The sequence below is a fragment of the Pleurodeles waltl genome, chromosome 12 (assembly GCF_031143425.1).
Source record: "Pleurodeles waltl isolate 20211129_DDA chromosome 12, aPleWal1.hap1.20221129, whole genome shotgun sequence".
Taxonomy (NCBI): domain Eukaryota; kingdom Metazoa; phylum Chordata; class Amphibia; order Caudata; family Salamandridae; genus Pleurodeles; species Pleurodeles waltl.
In genome coordinates, this window is record NC_090451.1 from 664,265,715 (window position 1) to 664,291,025 (window position 25,311).

The 25,311-nt window shown below is 45.7% G+C and overlaps 1 protein-coding gene across 2 annotated transcripts in view; it reads right to left on the minus strand.

The window, feature by feature from the left end:
- ASH1L (ASH1 like histone lysine methyltransferase) overlaps positions 1-25,311 on the minus strand; it is a 719,892-nt gene that overhangs the window by 366,147 nt on the left and 328,434 nt on the right. For both annotated transcript variants that reach the window (XM_069218459.1, XM_069218458.1), the window contains exons 5-6: positions 8,879-9,602; positions 6,547-6,726 (exon numbers count right to left, since the gene is read on the minus strand). In XM_069218459.1, coding sequence (XP_069074560.1) covers positions 6,547-6,726; positions 8,879-9,602 — 904 coding nt within the window. The remainder of the gene's footprint in view (positions 1-6,546; positions 6,727-8,878; positions 9,603-25,311) is intronic.

A 25,311-nucleotide genomic window follows, 5' to 3' on the forward strand; every position in this document is an offset into this window, starting at 1 on the left:
GTCCCTTGATCAGCAATTAAATCTAACACATTTGTTGCAACTTGTACTGCAGTTCTTCTGTGAAATTGCACTATGAACACGACACACAGTCCTCGGACACAAACCGACGAATTAGAGGTGACATCGGAAATTTTCCTGTTGTGCTGATAAAAATGACTGGCTAAATGTAGGGTAAAAATTAACACCTATAATCAATCAGTCAGTAACTGAATGGCATGCAACTTCACTCATACCAATCAAGAAATCACACGAAGAAGTAATCCTCAAACACACAAAAGCAATGGCCACCAACATGGGGAGAACAAAACTTTTACTCGTATGTATAGCGTTGTAGAAAGTAAACAGTCTACTAAATAAAATTAAAAAGGGTGCTCTACTCCAAAACGCTATGCAAATTCTACCTGACATTCCTCAGTTGAAGGAAACTCAATTAATGTTACTACTTCACCCAAACATCGACAAGACTAGATCAACACACACCCCGGTGGGCCCAAAGTTACTAGCTAAATTTCGAACACCCATGGCATTGAATGATGTTTGGCATAACTAGCTCTGACAACCGGGAAATATACCTTTTTTCCTGGAGCCCACAAGACATTTTCGAGGCTCGATTCATTCCTTATGCCGATGTAGACATAAATTATGTTCAACAGGCACACATTCTCAGACACAGACCTCCTAACCAGGCACCTGTAGAATTTGTACTGAGCAATCAATGCAGTAGTCACCCGGCAGCGGGAGCTGGGGTGGGGATGGGGTTGTTTTTAGTTGTGTCCCAAATTATCTTTTGAGAAGCATTCAAAGCTTTTTTCATGGATTATAAATCACAATACTGGTTTCCACCGCCAGCAAAGAGAGGAGGTGGCAGCCCTGGAACTTTGAAATATCAAGCATAACAAAACAAGATTGATACACATGTTCTATAAAAGGATGCAAAGGCAGTCTGTATCGCATCTCAAAGCCATGTGTATCAGCAGGGCAATAAAGCAAGTAAGATCCTGCAATATCTATGCCAGAGTACAAATACCTTTGCCCAGAATTGCCAAATCCAGCACCCTCACAGCCACTTGTTAACTGACTGCTGCCAGGTTGTACAGACCTTTGAGGAACACTACCAACAAGGATACTCTAAAAGTAGAACCTCAAACGCCTGAACTGCGGGACTTCCTGGGAGACCTACCAAAGAGGCAGCTATCACCATCTGAAAAGGAATTCCTAGAAGAAGAGTTAGTTGAAGAGGAAGTGACTGCTGCTCTGCAAGACTTTTAGAGTGGCAAAATACCTGGACCCAAACTGCTTCTCTATATAATTTTTCAAACATCTCACCTGAGTCACTACACCATTCATTCTGGCGACACTGGCAGAGACTTTGGGTGTCAGAAAACTCTCCCCAGACTTATGTATAGCAGATATAGAAGTTATATATAAATCAAGCCAACCACAGATGCCGTACTCCTCATGTTGCTTAATTTCCCTGATCAATGTTGAAGCTAAAGTTATTGCAAGGTGTTGGCCACTCGTCTTCTTGGAGTGATTGTATCAGTGCTCCAGTGCAGCTTTATGCCTGATTCCTCCACAGTATCTGGTGCTGCACAGCACCCTGGCCTTGGTGAACCATCTAAAGGACTCTTTGACTTTGCTGCGGGTGGACATCTACAAACTGTTTGATTTGTCAGATTACGACTACCTCTGAGTTTGAGGAGGAGTTCAACTTTGGGCCAAACATTTTACATTATGTTTGTCTCTTACATTATGTTGCTTGTCCGAGATGTAGTGGCAATGGTCTGTATAGGTGGTGCAGCGTTTGGGGACTTCCCATTTGAGAAGGGAACTAGGTGGACCAACACTTCTATATCAGCTGCAGAACCACCCACATCCTATATACTGCACTAATTCTTTAACTGCATCAGTGCAATGATCCTTCTTGTTGGCAGAGAGGGTGTTCATTGCCCTGTCCAAATGCTGCAAGTCCCCATATCAAGGAAGAATTGGTGGGGCAGATGCCATGAAATACTGTTGTGTGGCATACTTGATGGGCTGAGTGAGTTTCAGAAAGACCACACCTATGACACTGAAAACATGGGGATGGTGGCACAACCAACTCACAAAAGAGACCCTACTTTTGGTGGGCACTGCTCCCGGAGATATAAGCACGCTACTGGCAGATCCAAGCTGGCAGACGTCCAGGATGGCACCATGCGAGGTAGTGATTGCCACCCAGTCCCAGAGCATTGAACTTAAGGTCTTGCACAGTAATTCTATGACTCGTCAAAAATGTGGCAGTTTGTGAAAACTGAATCCCCTGGCTTCATCAGATGCCGGAATATGGTTGGAGGATGGTGCATGCAACAATGAGGTGCCCAAACGCATGGCCTTTCTGGGACAGATATTTGGTACAGAAACGGAAATAAACAATCACGTGGCTGCCCACAGAAGCAGGAAAAATAATTGGGGGGTGGGGGTTTTGGGTGGACTACTGGGGTATGGCAAGGACACTGAATACTAAAGGCAGCGCATTAATCACAGTAGTGAGATGTGTGTGGATTATTTTTGGGGGCCTGACATAATAGTGCAACTGACAGTGTAAACAACTGATGAAACTTACACGAAGTGCACAAGGCATGCTGTATTTGTTGGCTGTAAGAATGGATAAAATATAACGAGGGCTGTACCATGTGATGGTAGAAAACTCCACCTTTGCGGCTTAATAACATTAGTAAGGTATTTTGTAAACCTGTCGCTCAGAACCAAGAGAAGTAATTTTTCAATCTAATAACATGGTATGAACACTTGTCAGGTATAAATAGGTGTCTCTTACTGCATTTTGGTCAAGAGGACTGTTTCCATCAACTCCAATTTATGTATGGTTAATTAACAAAGGATGGTATCCTGGCACTTGTGAAGGCAGCCAAGATTGTGAAACAACCCTGACCCCTTTCCTGCTCTGGAACCAACTCCACCACACCTTTTGACAATAGGGTCTGAACTTCCTGTTGCAACAACAGGAGATGGTCTTCTCAACAAAACGAGGAACAGGGAGGGAGGGAAGAGGCAACTCCTGAAAAGGGACAGCATACCCTTTTCTCACAATATTTAGAACCCATGAGTCTGATGTAACCAACTCCCACTCATGGAGAAAAAGACATAATCTTCCCCCTACAGGAGAAGTATGGTCGACAAAGGGGAGAAAACAAGGGCTGCTTCCCTTGCTGTTGTCCTCCAGAGGAAGAGGATGATGTAGGGAGCTGCTGGGTGGCCCCTCTCGTTCTAACTCACCCCCGCCCTCTAAAGGACCGATATGGGAGGCTGGTAGGCTGCTGGACTGAGGACTGGGGTCTCCCTCAAACTCCCCCACGTCCAAACCCCCTGAACCTACGAAAGGACCTAAAAGGGGTAGCAGAGGAGGCTTGCAATCCTAAAGACTTCGCCGTGGCCCCGCTATCTTTAAAGCGCTCTAGGGCAGAGTCCACTTTATCTCCAAACAGTTTTTCCCCATCAAATGGCAAATCCAACAAGGTGGTCTGTACATCCGAAGAAAACCCAGAGGACCTCAACCAAGCGTGCCTCCTGGTAGCAATAGATGTACCCATTGCCCTGGCCACCAAGTCTGTAGAGTCCAGGCCAGACTGAATTATTTGTTTCGCCTCAGCCTGCGCATCAGACAGGAGATCCCCAAATGGTCTCTGTATATCTTGCGGCAGATCAGGAACCATGGCTTTCGCAGAGTCCATGAGGGCGTGGACATACCAACCCAGCACACAGGTAGCATTTGCAGCCTTGAGAGCCATGCTGCAAGACGAAACAGTCTTCTTTGCGGATTGCTCCATCCGCTTGGATTCCCTGTCAGATGGAATCACAGGGAAAGAGCCAGGAGCAGACCTTGTAGAGCAAGAGGCCTGGACCACCAAACTCTCCTGGGTAGGATGTTACGATAAAAACCCCGGATCACCAGGCGCCACTCTATATCTCCTTGCCACAGCTCTATTCACCGCAGGCGACGATACTGGCTTCCTCCAAAGTTCTAAAATGGGTTCCATAAGAGCCTCATTGAAAGGAAGCAAAGGGTCTGCAGAAGCCGAAGAAGGATGCAGCACCTCCGTTAATATGTTTGTTTTAACTTCCGCAGCAGATAATGGAAGTTCTAAAAAGTCCGCTGCCTTCCTGATCACCGTGTGAAACAAAGCAGCCTCCTCCGTAAATTCCCCCGGTGAAGACAAGTCCTATTCCGGGGAAGTATCCAGCCCACAACCGACTCCAGGCCCTAATACTCTCCCAAAGGGTCGACAATCTCTCCTTCCTCCAACTGCCTTTGATATTCTTCCTCTTCCAAGAGACACAAGGCCTTCCTGCGTGACCTCAATCAAGCCTCCAACCGCGGTGTCGACATGGAATTTGCCGACTTCAAAGACACCGGCTTCAACACCTGACAAGGCACAGGAGAGGAAGGTTGACTCCGCTGGAACCCATCACCTGTGTCCAGCGCCAGCACGGATCCTAATGGCGCCTAAGATGCATGTGACTCCACCATCGGCGCCGGCTGACGGGGTGATGATATCGGCGTCATAGATCTAGAAGGCAACATCATGGGATTCACAGGACCTCGAGGCGATGTCATCTGCGCCGGTCCGGTACCCTCAGCCGGATAGAATGACAAACGGTGCCGCCTTGTATGGAGCCGGGGAGCCCAACGAAAATGCCAATAGACCGGTAGGACCAGCCGGTGCCCCAGCAGGGGCCATGGCGTTGAACATAGTAAACATGGCATTCAAAAATGCCGCCGGATACGCTCCCGGAGCCGGGAAGGCAGGATACTGCTGGTCTCCCTGTTGCACCTGTGCTTGCTGACCATCTGACTCCTGAGCAGCAGGTGAAAATCGAGGACTGTCCTAAGGTGCCACAACCTCAACGACGGACGGCGCCGCAGAAGCCTCAGGACTCTGGGGTTGCGGAGTCACCGTCAGACTCACCACCCATGTCGTACGGTGCCGATAAGATGGAGACCTCGATCGGCTCCAAGCGGAACACCGCCGAGAGTCATGACGGCACCGTTTCTTATGCTTCTTTGAAGAAGTGTGGGAAGAGGATCTTCTACGGCTCCTATGACCCTTCTTTGCCTTGGCCAAAAAGAGTTTGGCCTCCCTTTGCTTTAAAGCCTTAGGATTCATGCTCTGGCAAGACGCACACTCCTCGACGTCATGCTCAGAGCTAAGGCACCAAAGACAATTGTCATGAGGGTCAGTGACCGACATGCTACCCCCACACTCTCTGCAAGGCTTGAAACCGGACTTCCTAGGGGGAGACATTGTAACTACAAAGAGCACAAGATGAAACCTCCAACAGAAGCGAGAGGTAGGAGAAAACCGAAAGAACCACAGCACATCCAAGCATTCCAAATGTTAGTCCTTTATTCTTCTTGGGTATTCATTGATAACAGCAAACGTTATACCATTCCATGTGCATACAGCCGACACGTGTTTCGTCATAACAACAACTTTTTCAAGGCTGTGAAACAATATCCAAACATATCATAGTAAGCCAATAGTTCCAATGTCTAGTATGCGATCTTTTCCATCACCAAAAAAGGTATCCCTACCTTTCTGTTAGATGAGTTAGCAGATAACCGATTGGTGCTTGCCTAGATAACTAAAAAAAGGAATAATAGGCATGCTGAATAGGTGTAGCCCATGGATAAGAATTTTATGGAGTGAATCGTTGTATCACCCAGTGCAGAAGATTATAAAATGCATATCAGTGACCCTAGTGACGAGCAAACGAGAGGGAGAGAGAAGATATCTGTATAGAAGCAAGAAAAGAACCACCAAAGATTATACTAAAGAATCATACCTCATTGAAAACTGTAAGTTATTTGATCTGTGTCACAATATGGCCGTCTTGTAATATTCGAGGTAGAAGTTGCTTATCACATGTATGGATATATCAATCTATATTCAACGGTACACCTTGGTAGTGAATCAAGGTATTGTACCAGGACCATGATAAGTCCAACTGTAAAAGGAAAATAATCAAAAAAGCAGCTCAGTGCCATATACTAGTAAGATGAGTAACTTCTACCTCGAAGGCACGGAAAAAAGGGAACTGACGTCAGCACGCTGGCGAGGACCTCTTATTGGCACGGTGACGTCAGACGGAGTCGAGTGGAGCCGTGCAATTGTGACATCCTCGTCGACGTGGAGAGCTGGGAAGAAGATTTTCCGTCGGATGCTGGCGCAAGGGTGAATTCATAAGGTGAGGAATCCACAGGTAGTTTGTATCCATCAGAACATATTTTTATTAAATCGTTTAACTGATGCAGCAAACGATGGATTATAAGTCAATGACAAATTTACACAGTAAGAGGCCAAAGCTGAATGACATAATTTCAGTTCACTGTCTCAGACTTACATCCATATCATGCATATCATTTTCAATTTTGAATAATATTGACGGTTTTATTTGAAAAAGTCATCAGTACAGCTCCCTCCGTTGTTCAGAGCCAAACTGACAATGTCCATTAAACTACATCAAATCTTCACCAATTCTACTCACTCTGTTGTTTTGTACACATCTGAGTAGAGTCCTGCTTTCTGGTACTTCTTTTTCGGAGGCCGTGGAGTTTTTTTCTCCCGCTGGGTACGAGCAGGTAAAAGCTGAAAAGTGCTCTCTGATGGCTGAATGTTCGGACTGTCCTTGTCTAGACTGGGTGTCTCCTCTGCCATCTCAGAAAGGCTAGAAGAAAGTTAAAATACCACTTCAATGAAAATGCAATTCTCATTAAAATTCTTGGAAATTCACTACTTGCAAAAAATATCATGTCAGACAGTACAGAGAAAAATTTCTAATGCACCTATTTATGAGGTAGTCTTGCAAACCAATACAATATCCACTCAAGAACTGGCTTAGTAAGCTTTGAAGTCACAGCAAGCACTTTTCAAGGAGAAGTTTAGACAGCAGCATTAGTTACATTAGAAAAATAAACACTATGTTTTTGCATTATGGCTGCTGAACCTCTTTCTTAGATCGTCGTGCATCTGGTCTTTGAGGAGCCCAAAAAAGTATTTACAATGTCAAGCTGACTCAGAATAAATTGCCATTTTGTGTGTTTTAGGTTGAAATCCCTATTGAGATTGGCAAATTTATTTTGTACTTCAAGGAGGACACCTGCCATATTGCCTTTTGTATTAAGGCTTAAGCTGCTATAAAAGTACAACAAACTTAGTAGTTTCTATTTCCTTCTTAGTTTTTCTCTAGCGTCTCATCAATTAGCTCACCAAACAGATGCTCAGATGGAACATTATATTTAAGAAATGTTGCCAAGTTTCAATCCGGACATTTGTACTCAAGCATCTTTCCTTTGCTGGATGCTCGTATAGATCTGCAAATGGGTAGTGTGTGAGGCATCCTACATGCACCTAATACTTGTGGAAGAAATAATATTTGTTTCTGACCACAATTTCTACAGCCCTTTCCATATTGCTTCCAGGTAAATAGTGCAAGAGATTTCCTGTTTCTTACAGTTGATGATGCTCATAATAGCTTGATAAACGCCTGTCAGTTGGTAATCAGACAGCAAACAGCATCTTCCATAAATAACATCTTTCCAGCTAGGTATGCACTTATTATCTTTAGCAGGGTGTTGGGCCACCTCCAGTGCTTTTTCTTCCTGTAAGCTCTCAAGTATACTCCCTATCTGGCTATATAAACTGATTTTAAGTGTGGCACAGAATGTCCTTTAATGTAAGAAAACCTTTCGTTTTTTTTCTTCTCTAGGTGTGTTTACTACTGATACTTTAATACTCTTTTAGCGTGTGTAATATTTATTTGTCTTTTCCATCCCTGGAAATATTCTGACAATTAAATCATGATCTTCTCTTCTATTTGCCTTGCTATTCCATGTTTAGGGCAGCCCTCATGATGGCTGAGTAATGAATAGAAAGCATCACAAGTATTCAGGGTTATGGTCCTAGTGTTAGTACCAAGGGAAATCTTACCCTTATGATCCCAATGCTGATCCTGGACTGTAGTATTGTCATCTTCTACTTCTATGTAAAGCTGATGTGCAGGTGAATCAGTATGAGGTGGGTCGACATATTTTGCTCTTTTATGTTTAACCTTTTGGATAGTAACTACTGGATTTAATCTTATACCAAATGTAACCAAGCTACTGGCGAAATACAGTTCTTCTGAAGCCCTAAACTCTGTTCCATCACTCAATTTGTCATGCAACAATATAATGTATTTCTTCTGTCAGCTATAAAACATCTTAAATTACGTTGGAGAGCCTTGCAAGGTATACCTTCAACAACACCTCTTACCATTAAAGGTGGTGTAAGGAACGAGTTAGCCAGATTTTTACCCTACACCTCCTTTTGTAATGCACACTCATATCACTACTACATAATGACAATTACATTGGTGACCGGTGCCTTTGTAATCTGGCAGGTTACATAGCATTTCAACCCAAACACCTCTCTGAGTGTAATCCTATGCAATCTAAACACTGTTTATACCATGTTTTTGTAAATGGTAAGAGAGGTGCTGCATAAATGAGGATTACACGTTTATTTTTATTTGCTATATAAAGCGCATCCATCACCACACAAAGGTATTATGGTGCTAAAAGAAGGTCATTAACAAAACTGTAGCCGCTATTTGGATCCTCACCAGTTAAACCTAGGAGATAGTTAGGTCTTCAGCTGAACTTTAGATCGTCTGACTCGTCTTTAAGGATATCAGTGAGCAAATTCCATTTTTGAACTGAGATATACCAAAACACTGAGAAATTAATTTATGAATGTGATTAGTGGTAACAGTCTCCCTTAGTTGGTTATCTCAGACAGTCTCTTTTAAAGACAGAGCACTGTAAAATTTCAAAAAATACCTTGCCATATTCTCCTGCTCCTCTCCTTGCGAACACCTCTGCCTTTTGTTTGAGTGCTCCTCCGCCGGCTGCCGCTTGCGCTTCCACCCCTCTCCATGCTCCATGTTTTGGTTAACACCCTGAACAACCGCTTCAATTACATCAGTGACTGTGTCCCCAGGGAAACTTTGCTCAACTCCGCTACGGAGCTTGCAATTAACAAACTGAGCAGCCTGTAAGGTGTCAATAGAGAGGAGAGATTCCATGGGGTCCTTCCGCGGCCGACCTGGCCTCCGCTTTATAAAGTTGTTTCCAGTCCGTGACTGCCGTTGCAGCTTTTTAGCTTTCAAAATTTTATTGACATGATCAAGGTTCTTCTTTGTGGCCAAGAGTTTGTCATAATTGTACATTTTCCTAGCTTGCCGCTGCATAGCTTCCACCACACTTCTCTTGTGATGATGGGGGGAGCTGCTTCTGGGCAAATGGCCTTTAAGTACATTCATACCGTCACTGGGCAAGTCACTGGTAGATGAGGACGCTAAAGGACTGTCCTGTTTTCCTTGAGACCTCTCTCTGTTGTGGATTCTGCTTGGGCTGACTGCAGCTGCAGTGCAGACGACAGCAGAATCTCCTGACCTCTCAAACGGGGCCTGGCTCTCGCTTGGTTCCATTCGCTGCAGTAGGTTGTCCATCGCTTCTTCACCTGAAACCACATGTCTTGTACTTCGGGTGTGTATTCCAGACACTGAAAGAAAATAAACTGCAGTTAAAGGTCTGAGTGTTTTAATTAAGTCCCATTTCATATATGAAATTAATAAACGAAATGCCTCACTCTTAAAGTACAGGATATCTCTAAAGCAGCTGTACTGTGAGGCTTACTTACTAGTATCATTTCACCCATTCCCTATATCTTATTCCCTATACTTCTGAACTGAACGTGTTCTTTCAAAATCAATATTTATCTGATAAATATTTTGGAAATGAAAGGTTCATTTTTTTATTTATTTTATTTATACAATATAAAAGAATGCTTACAAAATTGCACTGTACTGTAACTGCATTACTTTAGTGCTACATTTCAGTCCAGACGTACAGGCCTAGTGTCTAAGCCATTTAAATGTCCTAGTTTCCATCTCTGTATGTAATGCTACAACACATTGTGTATGGAGAAACAACACAATAATGGCAATATAATAGGCTTTCTCAAGTCTCATAGTACTCGGAAATCATAGAGACGAGCTGCATTATCTACAACGATTGCAGTGCATACTATATTAAAATTGGAACTATTGAACATTAATACTGTAAGATTTATTTATCAGAGATAAACCTCAAGAGAAAACAATGGTTATCATCCAATCATCCAATCCATCGGCCTCAGACTGGGAAGGCACCCAGGGGGGGCAGTAGGCCGCCAGCCTGCGGACGAGCAGGCACTTCATCTTAGGTGAGAGAGGGGAGGGACATCTCACGGGGACAAAGAAACAAAGAGGGAGGGGCAGGAGGACCCCATCCCTCGAAAACTCACGACCATTCACCCATAGCTCACAAACGCATTGCCCGAGCGGCCTAACCAGGGTCAGAGCTCAACTAGTGGAAGCATCTGTTAAGGAGTCCTCTCCATCGCTCTCATGCTCTTCAGGCAGCCCATCAATCATACTGCGCCAGACCGCCAAATCACGCTCAGTGTGTTCATCCACACAAAATCACCTAGACACGTAATATGTAGTGGGGGAATCGGGCTGTCCCACCGGATTGCAATCGTCTCTTAGCCAAAGCAGAAGCCTAGAGCCACCCATTAGAAGGTATGGTAGACGCGACACACATATGGAGCCATCTAACAATTCTTTTTCCCAGTTGGGGCCATCGTCACAGCACCGGGTTGTATACTGTTAGCAAACGTGCCAAGTAATATAAATGTAGGTCTGGTAGCCCCAGGCCCCCATCGGCTAGGTCCAGCTTCAATACCTCCATGCGGACTCTGCATCTCTTACCTGCCCAGACTAGGGATAGTAGTAATTTATCTAACTGTTGAAACAGCAAAGGGGGTAGTTCACATAACGAATTTTGCATAACATATAGGCACCGTGGGAGCAAAATCATTTTACTAAGTGCGATTCTGCACATAACCGATAGCGGGAGGGAAGTCCAAAATTGGATAGAGGCATGGAGACCTTCCATCACTCCTCCAATGTTTAAATTATGCTGTAGTTGAGGGGAATGCGCTACCTACATGCCCAAATACTGAAAGGTCTCAGTCTCCCAAGCCAGATCCAATTGTGGTAATTCTGATGCCACCACCATCGACAGACCAGCCATAGGGAATAACACAGTCTTCCGACAGTTAACCCGGAGTCCCGATACCCGACCAAAAGCATCCATCATGCTTAACAAGAGAGGGACCGATTGTTCCGGGTCTGTAACGTACACTAGAGCATCATCAGTATACAGTGTTGTGTGTTCTTGTCCCTACTCGGATGCACTACATATCCTGCCCTGTCCGCAGCTGTATGGCCAGAGGCTCCATGACCAACGCGAACAGCAGTGGCTACAAGGGACATCCATATTGCGTGCCCCGTTCAATAGTAAAGGAGTCTGACACTATCGCCCCTGTATGCCCCCTCGCCCCTGGGGCTGCATATAAGAGACGCACCCATGATAGGAATTCGGGACCTATGCCTAACCTGCGCAGCACCTCCCATAGGTATTCCCAGGATAAAGTATGAAATGCCTTCTCTATATCTAAGGCCACCAGTGCTGCGCGGAGTGTGGAGTCACGAGTCTCGTGCATTATATGCGATAGACGCCGTAAGTTCACTGGGTCCTTCTCCCAGGTATGAATCTGCATTGATCTCCCTGCACTAAATGAGTCACCACTCAACTTAATCGAGTTGCCAGTACTTTAGCTAGCAATTTTACATCTACGTTAAGCATGGACAGCGGTCTATAGGAGTCCGGGTCTTCAACATCTTTCCTTGGTTTCGGTAACATAAGTATCAATGCTTCTCTCGTGTGTTGGGAAAAGGCCTTCACTACGTGACTCATGAAGCGTTTCCAACAATCAGGGAAGAACAACTGCAAAATGTGTTAGGTAAAATTCAACGGGTATCCCATCGGCGCCAGGCGCTTTACCCGACGCCATACCCCCCAATGCCTCCTGTATCTCCTCCAACGAATCTTCCACCTCCAACTCCTCAACTTGAGCTTCGGTAAGGTGGGGCAGCCAGAGTCCATCTAGGTACTCATGCATTTGAGAACTACCTACGCTCTTCGGTGAGGTGTATATATTCCTTATGTGCTCTCGCAGATGTAGGTTCACTCGCATCTGCCCCAAAATCTTTTCCCCAGAAGATCCGCGAAGAGATAGTATGATGGGAATGGGGCGTTCATGCCGGAGGAGCCAAGCTAACATGCATCCCGAACAGTCCCCCTCGCGATACAGCCGCTGTCTAAAGTCCTGACGGACATAATTATCCAGCCTACCCTAAAGGTGTTCTATTCTACCACGCACTGCGAGGCAATCAGACTCCGATGCGTCGCTGTTGTCTACTTGACGCTGCAGGGCCATCAGGGCGTCTTCCTAATGCATAAGCTCCCAGTCTAGCTTATTCCTGATACTGTATGATTTACTAAGGCTTTTGCCCCTGATGACTACCTTTAGGGCCTCCTATTCTATGCCACGGGTCCTGGTCGTGCCCCAATTCACACTAAAATATCCATTCAGCATCGCCTGTATGTCCCTCTTATATTCAGGGTCTCCAAGTAGTTCAGGTCACAATCGCCATACGGGGATCGCCGGTTTGGGCGTGTGTGTCTCACATTCTAATAGCGGGGGGGCATGATCCGATAGGAATCAGACGTGGTAGACAACCTGGCGGATATCAAGTGTACCGTCGTTAGCAAGGAGAAATCTATCTAGTCTGCTATATGCCCCATGCGTAGGTGTGTAGCAAGAACATTTTCTGGATGTGGGGTGCATTTCTCTCCACACACCTACGAAGTGTAGGTTACTCATAATGTCCCTGAGCTTGGCAGTCATATGTGTCTTAGTGCCCAACTTCGGCAGGTCTCTCCAAAGTGCCGTCTAAGACACAATTAAAATCACCCGCCCAAATGATGGACATCCCTGTGTAAGGTATTAATTCTTGTTGGAGCCGTTGATAGAACTCCGCGTCATCTGAGTTAGGGGCGTAAATATTTAAAATGCAGAGCTCGCAGCCATCTAATACTCCGTGTAAGAATATGTATCGGCCTTGCACATCCGCTGCTAGACTTTTCAGTTGGAAAGGAGTCCCAGGAGCAACCCAAATAGACACCCCCGGCGTAGGAAGAATATGTAGCCTAATAAAACTGTCCCAGCCACTTTTTCTGTAATTTTTGCATTTCATTCTCCAACAAGTGCATCTCCTTTAGGAAAGCAATATGCACACCAAGCCGCCTGAGATATGTATGTACTCTGTAGCGCTTCACAAAGGAGTTCAGTCCTCTCACATTCCATGTAACTATTTGCGTTAGGGTACCCGCCATGATTTGTGCTGACACACATATCTTGTCATCTCTCAACCATTCCCCCCCCCCCACATCTGCAGCCCCCAAGGCCCGCCCTCTGGTCTGGTGTACTCTTAATAGTGTAGCTCCATGTCTCTTCATCATTATAGTGCATACAGTATTTACAGTGCCAAAAACAGAACTACAACTCCAACTAGAAACCACATACAATTCCCCCATCCCACCCCGGGTAAACACCTCCCTCAACTAGTGTCTGCCCAAACCATGTCCACACCCCGCTATCTCCTCCAGAATCCAGAAGAAAGGGAAAGCAATCGCAGACCCTGCTCGATAGCCAGGTACTGGTCCGGATAGTGCACCGGCTCTCCCACCTCACGCAAAATATCCGAACAACACACACTATACCCAAAGAGCTGAATTATTCACTACAGAAAATGCATAAACTGCAACAAGCATCGCATTGCATTTAGAAAAAGAAGATAGGAAAACAGGGTTAATCGTGAACAATAACAGGGGGGTAAAGCAAATACACCACTCCGTATCCGCCCCGTGTTTAGTTGTCGTCCCAGACCCCGCTCCCCAAGCACCAAAAGGCAGCAGGATAGAGAGGAGAGGAGGCAAGAAAGAGGAAGAAAAGCAAAAAAAGGGAAGAACATGATCTCCAAGTCTGAGAAAAGTCTAACTCTCGCCGTCCAATTCTGAGCTTCAACAAAATCCCTCAGGTGTCAACATTATCCGTATCCGGAGAGAATCTATCTTTGCCACACGGTGACCTGGATCGTGAGGATGCCTCCGATCTGACTGATTGTACTAGCAGCCTAGCCTCCTCGCGCTCCTGCCTTCTTCGGTCAAGACTCAGGGTGCCATCCGGACGTATTATCATTCTGTCTCCACAGTCGGTACGACAGTGTCTGTTATTTCTGCGTGCAGTGGCCTGTACCTCCTCTGCCCCTCGGTTTCTCCCACGTCTCTCCCTGTGTGGGGACTCCAGCGTTCCTGCCCTATCACTCCGTTCCAACCAGTCCCAAACTGCTTCAGGAGAATGGAAGAAAGAGGAGCTGCCCGCATGGAGAACCTTCAACTTGGCTGGATACAGCAGCATATAGGTATAACCAAGTTGTTTTAATTTTCGCTTTACACTTATATACGTTTGTCTTTGGAGCTGCACCGCTCTAGGAAAAAAGCGAATGGTGTGATTCTCGTAGGTAGGGTCTCCATGTTTGCATACCTCCTGTAAGATAACGTTGCGGTCCCTACAGTTGAGAATCTTGGCTATAATCGTTCTAGGAGGGGCTCCCGGCGGCGGGGCCCAGGGCCTGTCTGCATGCTCTACCACAAACACAGATGATAGGGGCGGCAGGTAGCGTTTTTTTAATCCAGTCCTCTAAAAAGGCCTCAACGTTCGCCCCCTCTGCGCCTTCGGGAAGCCCACTATTCGGAGGTTACATCTTCTCGCCCTGCCCTCCGCATCTTCGACCGTCGCCTCCAGGTTGCACGTTTTAACGTCGAGGGTAGCCACTGAGGCCTTCAGTGTCAGCCAGGATTTGTGCCCCAGTGGGCTCATAGCCCTTTTCCATGGGACCAGAGGATTCTTTTTGCAAACTCCCTCGTGTGTTCGGGCTGTGTATTGGTCCATCTGGGTTTTCCACACTCCTCTGTTTGATCTGTCTTTGCCCATGTTGTACACCGTGTGAAGCACCGGCCACCACCAAATTCACCGGGTACTCGGGGGGCACAATGCCTGCAGCAGCTCAAGCACTCGATCTCTGCACTCTCACAACTCACCGCATCACATCACCAAGGGGCTAACTCTCGAACCACTCCAGGTCGGGGTCCAGCACAGGCTGTACCAGAGCTGGTGTACTTTGTGTTGCTGTACGCTGTCCACCCCACCCCACCGGCTGGCCCCGCACCCAAGGGACCAATCAACAAAGGTTTATCCAGCCAGGGGGCCGCGGCCGGGAGACCGCGTCCGTATAACCGGTCAGGCGATGGGCCTAAGCTGCCTCCGCAACTCAGGTGCGACTACGCAGCCACTAGTATCATGCAGTCAAGGTGCCCACCTCAGAGGCCAATCAACAGGGCATTCGCGCCCCACCTCGCTTGCCGCACTGTCTTTTCACAGGTCCGGTCTACCGCCGGGGGCACCCCTGCCTTCACCAAGCCGCACACCTACATTCACTAGGCCTCCTCTGCAGGTCCTTCTGGCCCGGGCACCCACCGCCAGCACTGCTCACACTGCGCAGGGGGTGGAGGGGACGCGGTGCACGATCCGGGTCAAACTCCTCAACCAGGATGATCCTTTGCCGGGGCCTCACTCACTCGGGCTCCACCGACCGAGCACATCGCTCAACAGCTGTCAGCCCAGTCCGCCTCTGCAATGGTGGGCTCCATGTTAGGGTCAGGCACACTCCACGAGCGATCCTCTCAGCTCGATCGCGGACATTTCCTCCATTTCTCACACCCCCTCCCCCATCCTGAAGCCTCCACCAACCATACCGCTGGGTCCGCAGGGGCCTGAGGCGGCAGTATGATGGATGATTAAGAAGCCAGGGCCGAGAGCAGTCCCTTAGTGCTTTTGATTGGCCATCTTGCAGGCCAAGCCCCCAAAGGTTCATATTTTTACTGGTTAGAGCACAAAAGTATACAAATGATGAAATCTGTTAAGATGTTCGTGGTAAGGAGGCTTAAGTAACACAATTCTGTTAGAACAAAGGATACTAAAGTGAAGGAACTTTTTTTTAATGGTTCCAACTTCTGCTCAGGATTATAACATCAAAGAAAAGAGTGTTGAGTTGTGTTTCCATATGCCCCCCTAATAACTGGAATGTGGAATAATTATTTTGAGCACATAATTTCAGTGTCTGCCAATTGAAAACAACATCAAATACAATAGTCAAAGTCTTCATCACAATGCCTGTACAAAACTTCGATCTATCTGTTAGACAAAATTAAACTACAGTACCGCCTCCCACATTTGCACTCAACTGTGTTATTTCTTCCATAGAGTCTAGTAGCACATCGTGAAAGGCAGGTGTTTTTTCAGGTCACTAAGCTCCGGTACTCAGTACCGTTTTACTTCCCATCATTAATGTCCTAATGTTCTCCAATTCAGAAAGGCAGCAAATGATTTGATTTCGAAAACAGTACATATTTCACCTATAGAGTAAAACATAAAACGTTCTTCCACATGTAACATTACCTGTATCCATAATCGAAAAAGTAGCACTTTTGGTGATTGAATTTGAATCATGTCCTATTATACAATTAATAAAGCAAATTTAGTATACCATGTGATGGGTAAAAGAAAAACAATATACATGCAGAGCAAAAATATGGATTCAAAGGATGCAATGTGTTACAAAAAAGAAACTAAATATGCAAAAAACAGATGAGCTTGAAGAATATAAATATATTTTCTCTAAAATGTTTTGGATTCATTTTTCCTCAGGTAGTACATGACTGCTTTCTGATAGAGCTAGATTTTCATAAAGCATCATCAGTGAAGATTTCAGTTGGTATGCAGAATGACTACAGACCTGCCTACATCTGTTAAGATATGTAATAACTAGGTGGCACTGTCACTTATATTTAGTCAGAATGCAATCACTTAAAAATATATACCTTCAGGTTTTCTCTAGCCCAGTAGTTCTGTCTTGCATACATGGATCAGAGTGAACATCTTCCTTTCCAGGAACATCTATCATATGTTAAGGGTACTAGTCACTTCTTTAAGATTAATTAAATACTAAACCAAACCTATAACTTTAATGACAACACTCTCCTGACTACATTTGATATTACATCTCTACACCAACTGCCACATTATAATGGTCTTTGGGCACTATCAAACACTCCTTTTACAAACTATCTCTTAAAGGGCCTTCAGCCAGAGTGCTTATCAAGTGTTAGGAGCTGTTGTGGCCACTTACTGTGCAACCGAAAACATGGCCAGTGCTCACACCAGGGTACTTTGTTGAAATACATGTCATTTGGAGCATCCCACCTGCCTGAATGTGTGTGTCGAATAGTATACTTCTCATAGATATCAGCACGTTTTGCAAGTGACTTCACTTCCAGTGCTGTGCTCTACTACAGAACAAACTGTGTCTTTTTAAGAAAAGGCTGCCCGAAGGGTTATGGCTCATCAATGTAAGTCCCTGCTTTTGGTCCAGGACCAGATTTTGTCTCATAAAACAGTGACTGTGATAAACTCATTATTGGCAATTGTTTCCTACATTGGCTTTGTCCTGGAATACACATGTGAACCTTCCTTCCAGATGTATACTTCTGTGTTTTGTAAACTGCAGTTATACACATGGAGCCTTTGTTAGGTAGATTTGCGTTGTGGATATTTTTTTTGTAACATTTGAAGAATGTACTTACAAACTGAACTGAGGTGCAGGAACTAAATTGTTTATCAAAGATGGTGCACATTCTACTTATTTTGTCTAATGTAACCTACACACCCACACCTTAAGTATCAACTCATTTATTTACTCATAGCACTGTTTCGTTAAGCTTAGTAGCTCAAAATATCAATACACATATGAAGCCTGCGTGCTTACAAATTCTGCGTACGTCATCTGTGCAGAAGCAAACTATAGACAGCATTCTGAAGCAGACAACCCTCCTGTCATAGACTCCAGACTGACTGTGCTAGCATTAAGTAGTTTGGTTCAGCATTAGTGTAAACATTGCAGGGATCGTAGGTGCAAACTGCACAAGCAAACGTTTATCATCACAGGACAAACTAACATTACACAAATTTAGCAAGACTCGTTTTAAAATGCATCAAATTATCTTTCAGTGGTAAATACTATCTGCTTATAAGGCATTCAGATCGCTTCATCATATGCAAATATTTAACAGAGGAATTATGGGCCTCTCGTTATACCTTTCTTAGTCACACCCTTATATTTGACACACAAACACACATTCTCATATTAAGATTACATTTCTGGAATGGAAGGCATGACTACGAAAATTAGAAGATTTTACCATTATATCAATGTTATTTAACCTACCTACACTATTGCAAGTAGCAATATTAAACAAAAAGCCTCACCTTCCTTTTCTGGAAGTGCTACTCTCCATCCAGGAATATAAAATGCTAACAGATATGCGCAACAAACTACCACATGCTCATATGTATTTGGACTGGCCTTCCTGGAGAAAGGCCAAGGTGACAATGAAGTAGAGAGTGCATTCACTGTCTAAAGCAGGTGTTCTCAACCTTTTGACTGCTGTGGACCCCCACTTTATCATTAATGGAACCCATGGACCCCCACTGAATCATAATTCGAATCCGGAGACCCTCACTGAGTCATTACTGAAAGCTGGTGACCTAATCTGTTTATATTATTTAATTTTCTAAGCCGTCACGGACCCCTGAGGAGGCTTCGCAGACCGACAGGGGTCCCTGGACCACAGTTTGGGAACCACTGGTCTAGAGCCTTGAGGCACCCCAGACTGTACTACTTATCACTGGGCTGCAAAAATATGTTCTTTGGTGGAACGATCTGGGAAGACAATGACCAACATGGTTTCTTCATAGTCAGTATGGTAGCAAGGCCCTACAGGAGGTCGTGTATGCCAAATGGGGATGGGCCTAAGCTCTATATTCCAACCTGTACGAGCAGGAACCTCTGATGCTGCAAGATGCAAGCGGATTCTGTCAAGATTCCTTCTCTCATTCACTCACCTCTATGGGAACATGAGAGGAAGCAACAACTTGTGAAACTGAGAGATGTGTTCACAAAGGGCAGATGAAATACTTTTAATAAAGAAAGACTTAAGTTTAGGGAAAGCAAGTGTTGCAGTGTATGCAAATCCAACTTTGGTTACTTCAAACCTTGATTGGAGGTGCTGTGATGGGGCAAACTATGTTAACAAAACTACTGCAGAAAATTTCAGCTAACCAACACTTGGGTCTTTATTACGAGTCTGGCGGTCCTGGGACCACCAGACCCTCAGTGGCAGTTGGACGGCTGCCAAAGCAGCGGTCTGGCCTCCAAATTATGACTGTGGCAGAGCCGCCACCATCCGATCGCCGGCACCGCCAGGTTGCCGCCAGTCGACAGCCTGGCTGTGCTGGCGATCTTAATCCGCCAGGGCACTGGGGATTAAGAGTCCCCTCTCCGCCGGCTTTTGCATGGTGGTTCTACCGCTATGCAAAGGCTGGCGGAGAAGGGGTGCGGTGGGCCCCTGCACTGCCCATGCACTTGTTATGGGCAGTGCAGGGGCCCACATGGACAGCCCCGTCTCGCTTTTCACTGACTGAATTACAGGCAGTGAAAAGTGCGACGGGTGCTGTCACACCAAACACACTGCAACATTGATGTCGGCTCGACTTAGAGCCGGCGTCAATACTGTGGCCTGTTTCCCGCTGGGCCAGCGGGAAACTCATCATTGGGCAAGCGGGCGGAAAGCCGAAGTGGCAGATTTCCATCCTAAAGAGTTTGGCGGGCAGCGGAGCTCAAAATGAGGGCCTTAAGTGTCTAAAATTGATAGGATCCAGCGCAAGCCAAGGGCTTCACGGAAACCACAGAGGGAAATCATTCACTTTTGCAAATGGGAGCCTCACGTTTACAAGTGATGGAATTTAGCCTGAAAATATACAGTGGCTCCTCTTGTTGACTCGCCTTCCAACCACAGGCAACAAGATGTTGGAGCACTGTAGGAGTATTGGGGGGGGGGGGGGGGGGGGGGGGGGGGCTGGTGGTGTCAAAATCCCCTCGAACTACAGCTATCTTGGGGTGAATGCCAAAGGAGACATGGGATGGACGGAAGTAGGTCAGTGATTTCGTATCTCTTATGTAACTGTCAGCTAAGCAAACTATCTTGAGCAAATGGGGAATTCCAGGGCCCTGCTATGTCTGGATGGAATGGAGTACCAGATCGTAAGGTATTGGAACCAACTTTTACAGTTTTCCTCTAAAGTCTTTTAAGAATGAATGCATCTGAAAATATTGAGTGCCCTGAATATTCTATGCATATAGGATCGCTAGATCACACTGGGATGTCACACAAATTGTCAGGTCTATTTCTCAAGGGAATCATGGGGCCAGCAGCCCTTTCTGATTAGACAAATTAATTTCCCAAACAGAGTGATATGGACAAGCATAGGACTAAACAGCTGGTGCCGAACAGTGGGAGGAAGAGTGCAAAATGGAGCATGATGTTTATAACCTTGCAATTTTTGTTGCCCAAATTAATAAATGCTTATTGAAAATGACAATTAAAATAGACTTTGTTTCATCCATGTACACTAAGCAACATTTACAGCTAAGAATTTAGAGTAAGAAGCATCCACTGTGATGACGGCACTTGTAAAGAGCAGTTACAGGAGCTTATTTAACTATCTGTATGCATTGCTATCCTCTCTGTTTCACAATGCAACACACTGACAAGTATTTGCAGTTCGCTAGGGAAGCACTTATTTGAAAAAACTAAAATTGAGGCAGTCACTGGTGTGGTTGATTATCATCAACATCAAACTACAAAAACTGAAAGCATAAATCATTTCCCATACTAGCAGCCTTTGGTCATAGCTTAACGCAGATTTCTCAATGTACAATTAAATATTGTGAAAGCTGAAACCAACCATCTGTAACAAACTCAGTTCTTCATTAGGGCAATATTCTAAGGTACATCACATGTGACTATCTTTTACAATCATCATCGTTCTCAGGTTCTGATAGAGAACAAACTACTGGATAAAACAATATCTTACATTCGTGCAACATGTGTCATTTATGTGATTGTGTTCCAAAAACAATTCTTCAAATAGCAATATGTAGGCCAAACATTTAACAACTTATGTGTATGTCCATGGTATAACAAATCAGCAATAATTAATAAGAAAGTTGACCAATCTGCAGGCAATTATTTTAATCATGAAGATTGCAAATTGTTTTCAAGATTAGGGGCCTCATTACGGTTTTGGCGGGTGGCAGAGGCCGCCGCCAAACTCATTAGGTCGGAAGACCGCCAGTTCGGTTTTCTGCCCGCTGGCCCTATTATGAGTTTCCCGCTAGGCCAGTGGGTGGAAATAGAGTTTCCACCCGCTGACTCAGAGGGAAACTAACCACAACATTGACGCTGGCTCGTAATTGAGCCAGTGGCAATGTTGTGGTGCGTCGGTTGCAACAGCACCAGTCGCACTTTTTACTGCCTGTAATTCAGGCAGTGAAAAGCGCGATGGGGCTCCCCCTGAACTTCCCATGTCAAATGCATGGGAAGTGCACCGCACCCATGGGGCAACCGCACCCTGTCTCCGCAGCCTTTGCATGGCAGTGGAACTGCCATGCAAAAGCTGGCAGACACGGAAGTCGTAACCCCCAGGGCAGAGCTGCATGCAGCGCTGCCCTGGCAGATTAAGACTACCAGCGAAAATGTAGCAGAGCGGGCAGTCGGACCATGGCGCTTTTGCCACGGTCACAATGTGGCTGTCGGACCACCACATTGGCGGTGGTCCAACCGCCACCACGAGTCTGTAATGAGGGCCTAGGTTATGCATGAAATGGGCATAATCCAGAGCCTCATTTTTACTACAGGTTAGATTAACAAATATTTACAGCCCTGAGAAAGAGATTCAAATCACTGTAATTTAGAGGTTTATGGAGGGGGCAAGAAGACTATATCCACTCCATAAAATCTGAGCAACAAAATTGAGGCTGAATATTGCATTACATGTTACGAAAGAGCCTATTTGAACCTACCCATACATACATGGTCTGGCTCTCCCATGCCCAGTTCTTGTTCATATCTGTGGCCTTGTAATTGTGTGGAAAGGCCTTGTTCCTCTGTATAGGAGCTGTGTTTCGGCTCCGAGGCTGCATGTTTCGGCACCGAAATCTTTTTCGGCAGTCTTTTTTGGCTCAGAGGAAACCTTTTTCGGTTTCGGGGTGCCGAATTCTCGGTGCCGAGTCTGGTCGGAGCCGGTATCTCGACCGGAGTCGGATGTCTTTGGCTGTTGCGAGGCCTTTTTCGGTGCCGATGTTTGGTCACCGTGTTTTCGGGTTAAGCCATGGCCTGTTGGCGGTGGCGTCCCCTTGGCCTTCATTATTTTGGTGTGAGTTTTCCCCAGGGCTGGTTTACTCACGGTTTGTTGTGACTTCGGATGCTCACTCTCGGACTCGTCCGAGTCCGAATCTCGAATGGAGAACCTCTCCTCTTCTTCGACGTCGATGTGCCCGGCCGGTGTCGATGCCATCTGGAGCCTTCTAACTCTTCGATCCCGCAGTGTTTTCTTGGATCGAAATGCCCGGCAAGCCTCGCAAGTTTCCTCTTTGTGTTCGGGAGACAAACACAGATTATAGACCAAGTGTTGGTCTGTATAAGGATACTTTGCGTGGCAGTTGGGGCAGAAGCGGAAGGGGGTCCGGTCCATGAGGTTTGAAGATGGACGCGTTCGGGCCGACCAGGCCCCGCCGAGGAGTGGAAGCCCTGAAGGGCCGCCGGAGCGCTTCTTTCTTCGGTGTTGATGTGCTAGCACTAACCCGGTACCGAGCGCAAACAATACCGTCGAATTTTCCGATAGTCAACTAACTTTTCCGAACCGAAATACGGAGCGAAGAGGAACACGTCCGAACCCGATGGCGGAAAGAAAACAATCTAAGATGGAGTCGACACCCATGCGCAATGGAGCCGAAAGGGAGGAGACCCTCGATCTCGTGACTCGAAAAGACTTCTTCGAAGAAAAACAACTTGTAACACTCCGAGCCCAACACTAGATGGCAGGATAATGCACAGCATGTGTATCTGCAGCTACACATGCCATCGAACATATATATATATAGCTGTATGTACATGAATGGGGTGCCAATTTTCATTACTAATGGCATAATGTGACCGGGGCTAAATAGGGACATGTCCTGGCTGACTGAATGTCTGTCATCGACTCAGACTATTGGGGACTTGTAAAACTTTTGCAGCTCACAGGGATCTGGTCATGATGAAACAGTTTGTTTGTCCTAATCGATTTATGTACTTTAGGGATGACTAGCCTTATGTATATTTGAAGCATCAATTTGGACCCCAAGCAGGCAAGTAAGTTTGGCACAATTTAACATGGTTTTATCTGTACTGACACCAGGATATGACAGGTCTAACTGCTAATGGCTTTTTAACATGCCTGTTGCGCTGACAAATTTAAGCATGAATAACTATGATTTTTATTTGCTATTATTGCACTAATAAATTAATGTACAGCCGGGATAATTATTACTGTTGCTGAAAGATGAGTCAGAATTCCATCCGGTACATTGAGAGTTATTTTTAAGAAAAACATAATGTTAAGGCCGCCATGTTACCAAATTGTTTTACTTTACTTGTAAAAATGATTTAATATTTGGTTGATGCATTGGTCCTTCATCCATTTTTCAAATGTATTTTGCCTGGACTGATTAATATTTTGCATGGATTATCAACATTAATGTTCATGAAACTGATAATAAGATCCTACTTGTTGTGAATAAAGTGAGATTATATGATGATACATTACTAAAGGATAGGTGCCACTGCTCTACCTGCAAGTCCTTCATTAATGTTCACACGTGGTGTCATGAGTTGGGTTTAAATGTACTGTGGAAACCTGAGTTTGTCAGTCAGGAGCAAGGCACCCCGACGGACAATGCCTGCGGGGTCATCAACGACAACAAACTAAACATGAAAAACCAGGTTAACATAATATCCTCTGCCTGCTACCACACCCTCCGCTTGCTACGTAGGATCCTCAAGTGGCTCCTTACTGACACCAGGCACACCATCACACAGCCCCTCATCAATAGCCGGATGGACTATGATAACCCACTCTACGATGGACTAACGACACACATCAAGAAAAGACATAAAATCATTCAGAGCGCAGCAGCCAGGCTCTTCCTCGCAAGACGGGCCCAAATATTCACAAACCTCAGGAACCTCCACTGGCTCCCCATACACAAACGAGGCCCTCCACAACAGAGGACCTGCCTGCCTCAACCACCAACTGATCTATCACCACCCCACCAAACACCTGTGCTCCGCCTCTCTCTACCTCACCCACAAACCCCACATCCGCAGCAGCAACTACGAAGGACGCACCTTCTTCTACCTAGCAGCAAAATCCTGGAATAATCTCCCGATCCACCTATGGAACTCTCCCTCCATCCAAGATTTCAGAAAGTATCTCAAGACCTGGCTCTTCGACCGAGTTCTCCAACTGAGTCCCACGCAGCAGACACAATGCCTGGGTACCCTCACGGTGATAAGTGCGCCCTACAAATTCTTGATTAGTTGATTGAAGGCATTATTTATGGTGAAACACATGGGGTGTTTTGTTTCCCTACCAGATTGCGTGCTAGGAGGCTGAAATGCAGAATAAAATATTTGTATAGCATATTGTCGGAATGCGCTTTATCCTTTAAGCGAAGGCGAAAGAGGAGTGTTTGCACCATTGACACGGGCTGCTTCATCTGTGACGTCAACCATTATGCCAAAGGTGACTCCTCACTGTGCTGTGACTTTTTTAAGTCATTGCATGGAGAGGTCAATCAATCAGTCAATCAATCATGGATTTGTAAGGCATGGCTAATCACCCATAGGGTCTCCAGGCGCTGAATGTAGGTATGGTGCTCAGTCGAAGAGCCAGGTCTCGAGGTCCTTCCTGGAATGCTTCAGTGATGAGGTCTGCCTGAGCTTGAGGGGAAGTGTGTTCCATGTCCGGGATGCCAGGTAGGAGAAGGATCTTCCTCCTGCTGTACTTTTCCAGATCTTAGGGACGGCTGCAATGGCGAGCTGGGAGAAACGGAGATGTCAGTTGGGTACGTAGAAGGTAAGGCGGTGGTTGAGGTATTCTGGTCGCATGTTGTGCAGTGCCTTGAAGGTGTGGATCAGGAGTTTGTATGTGATGCGCTTTATTGACTTGGAGCCACTGTAGGTCTCTGAGGTGGGAGGAGATT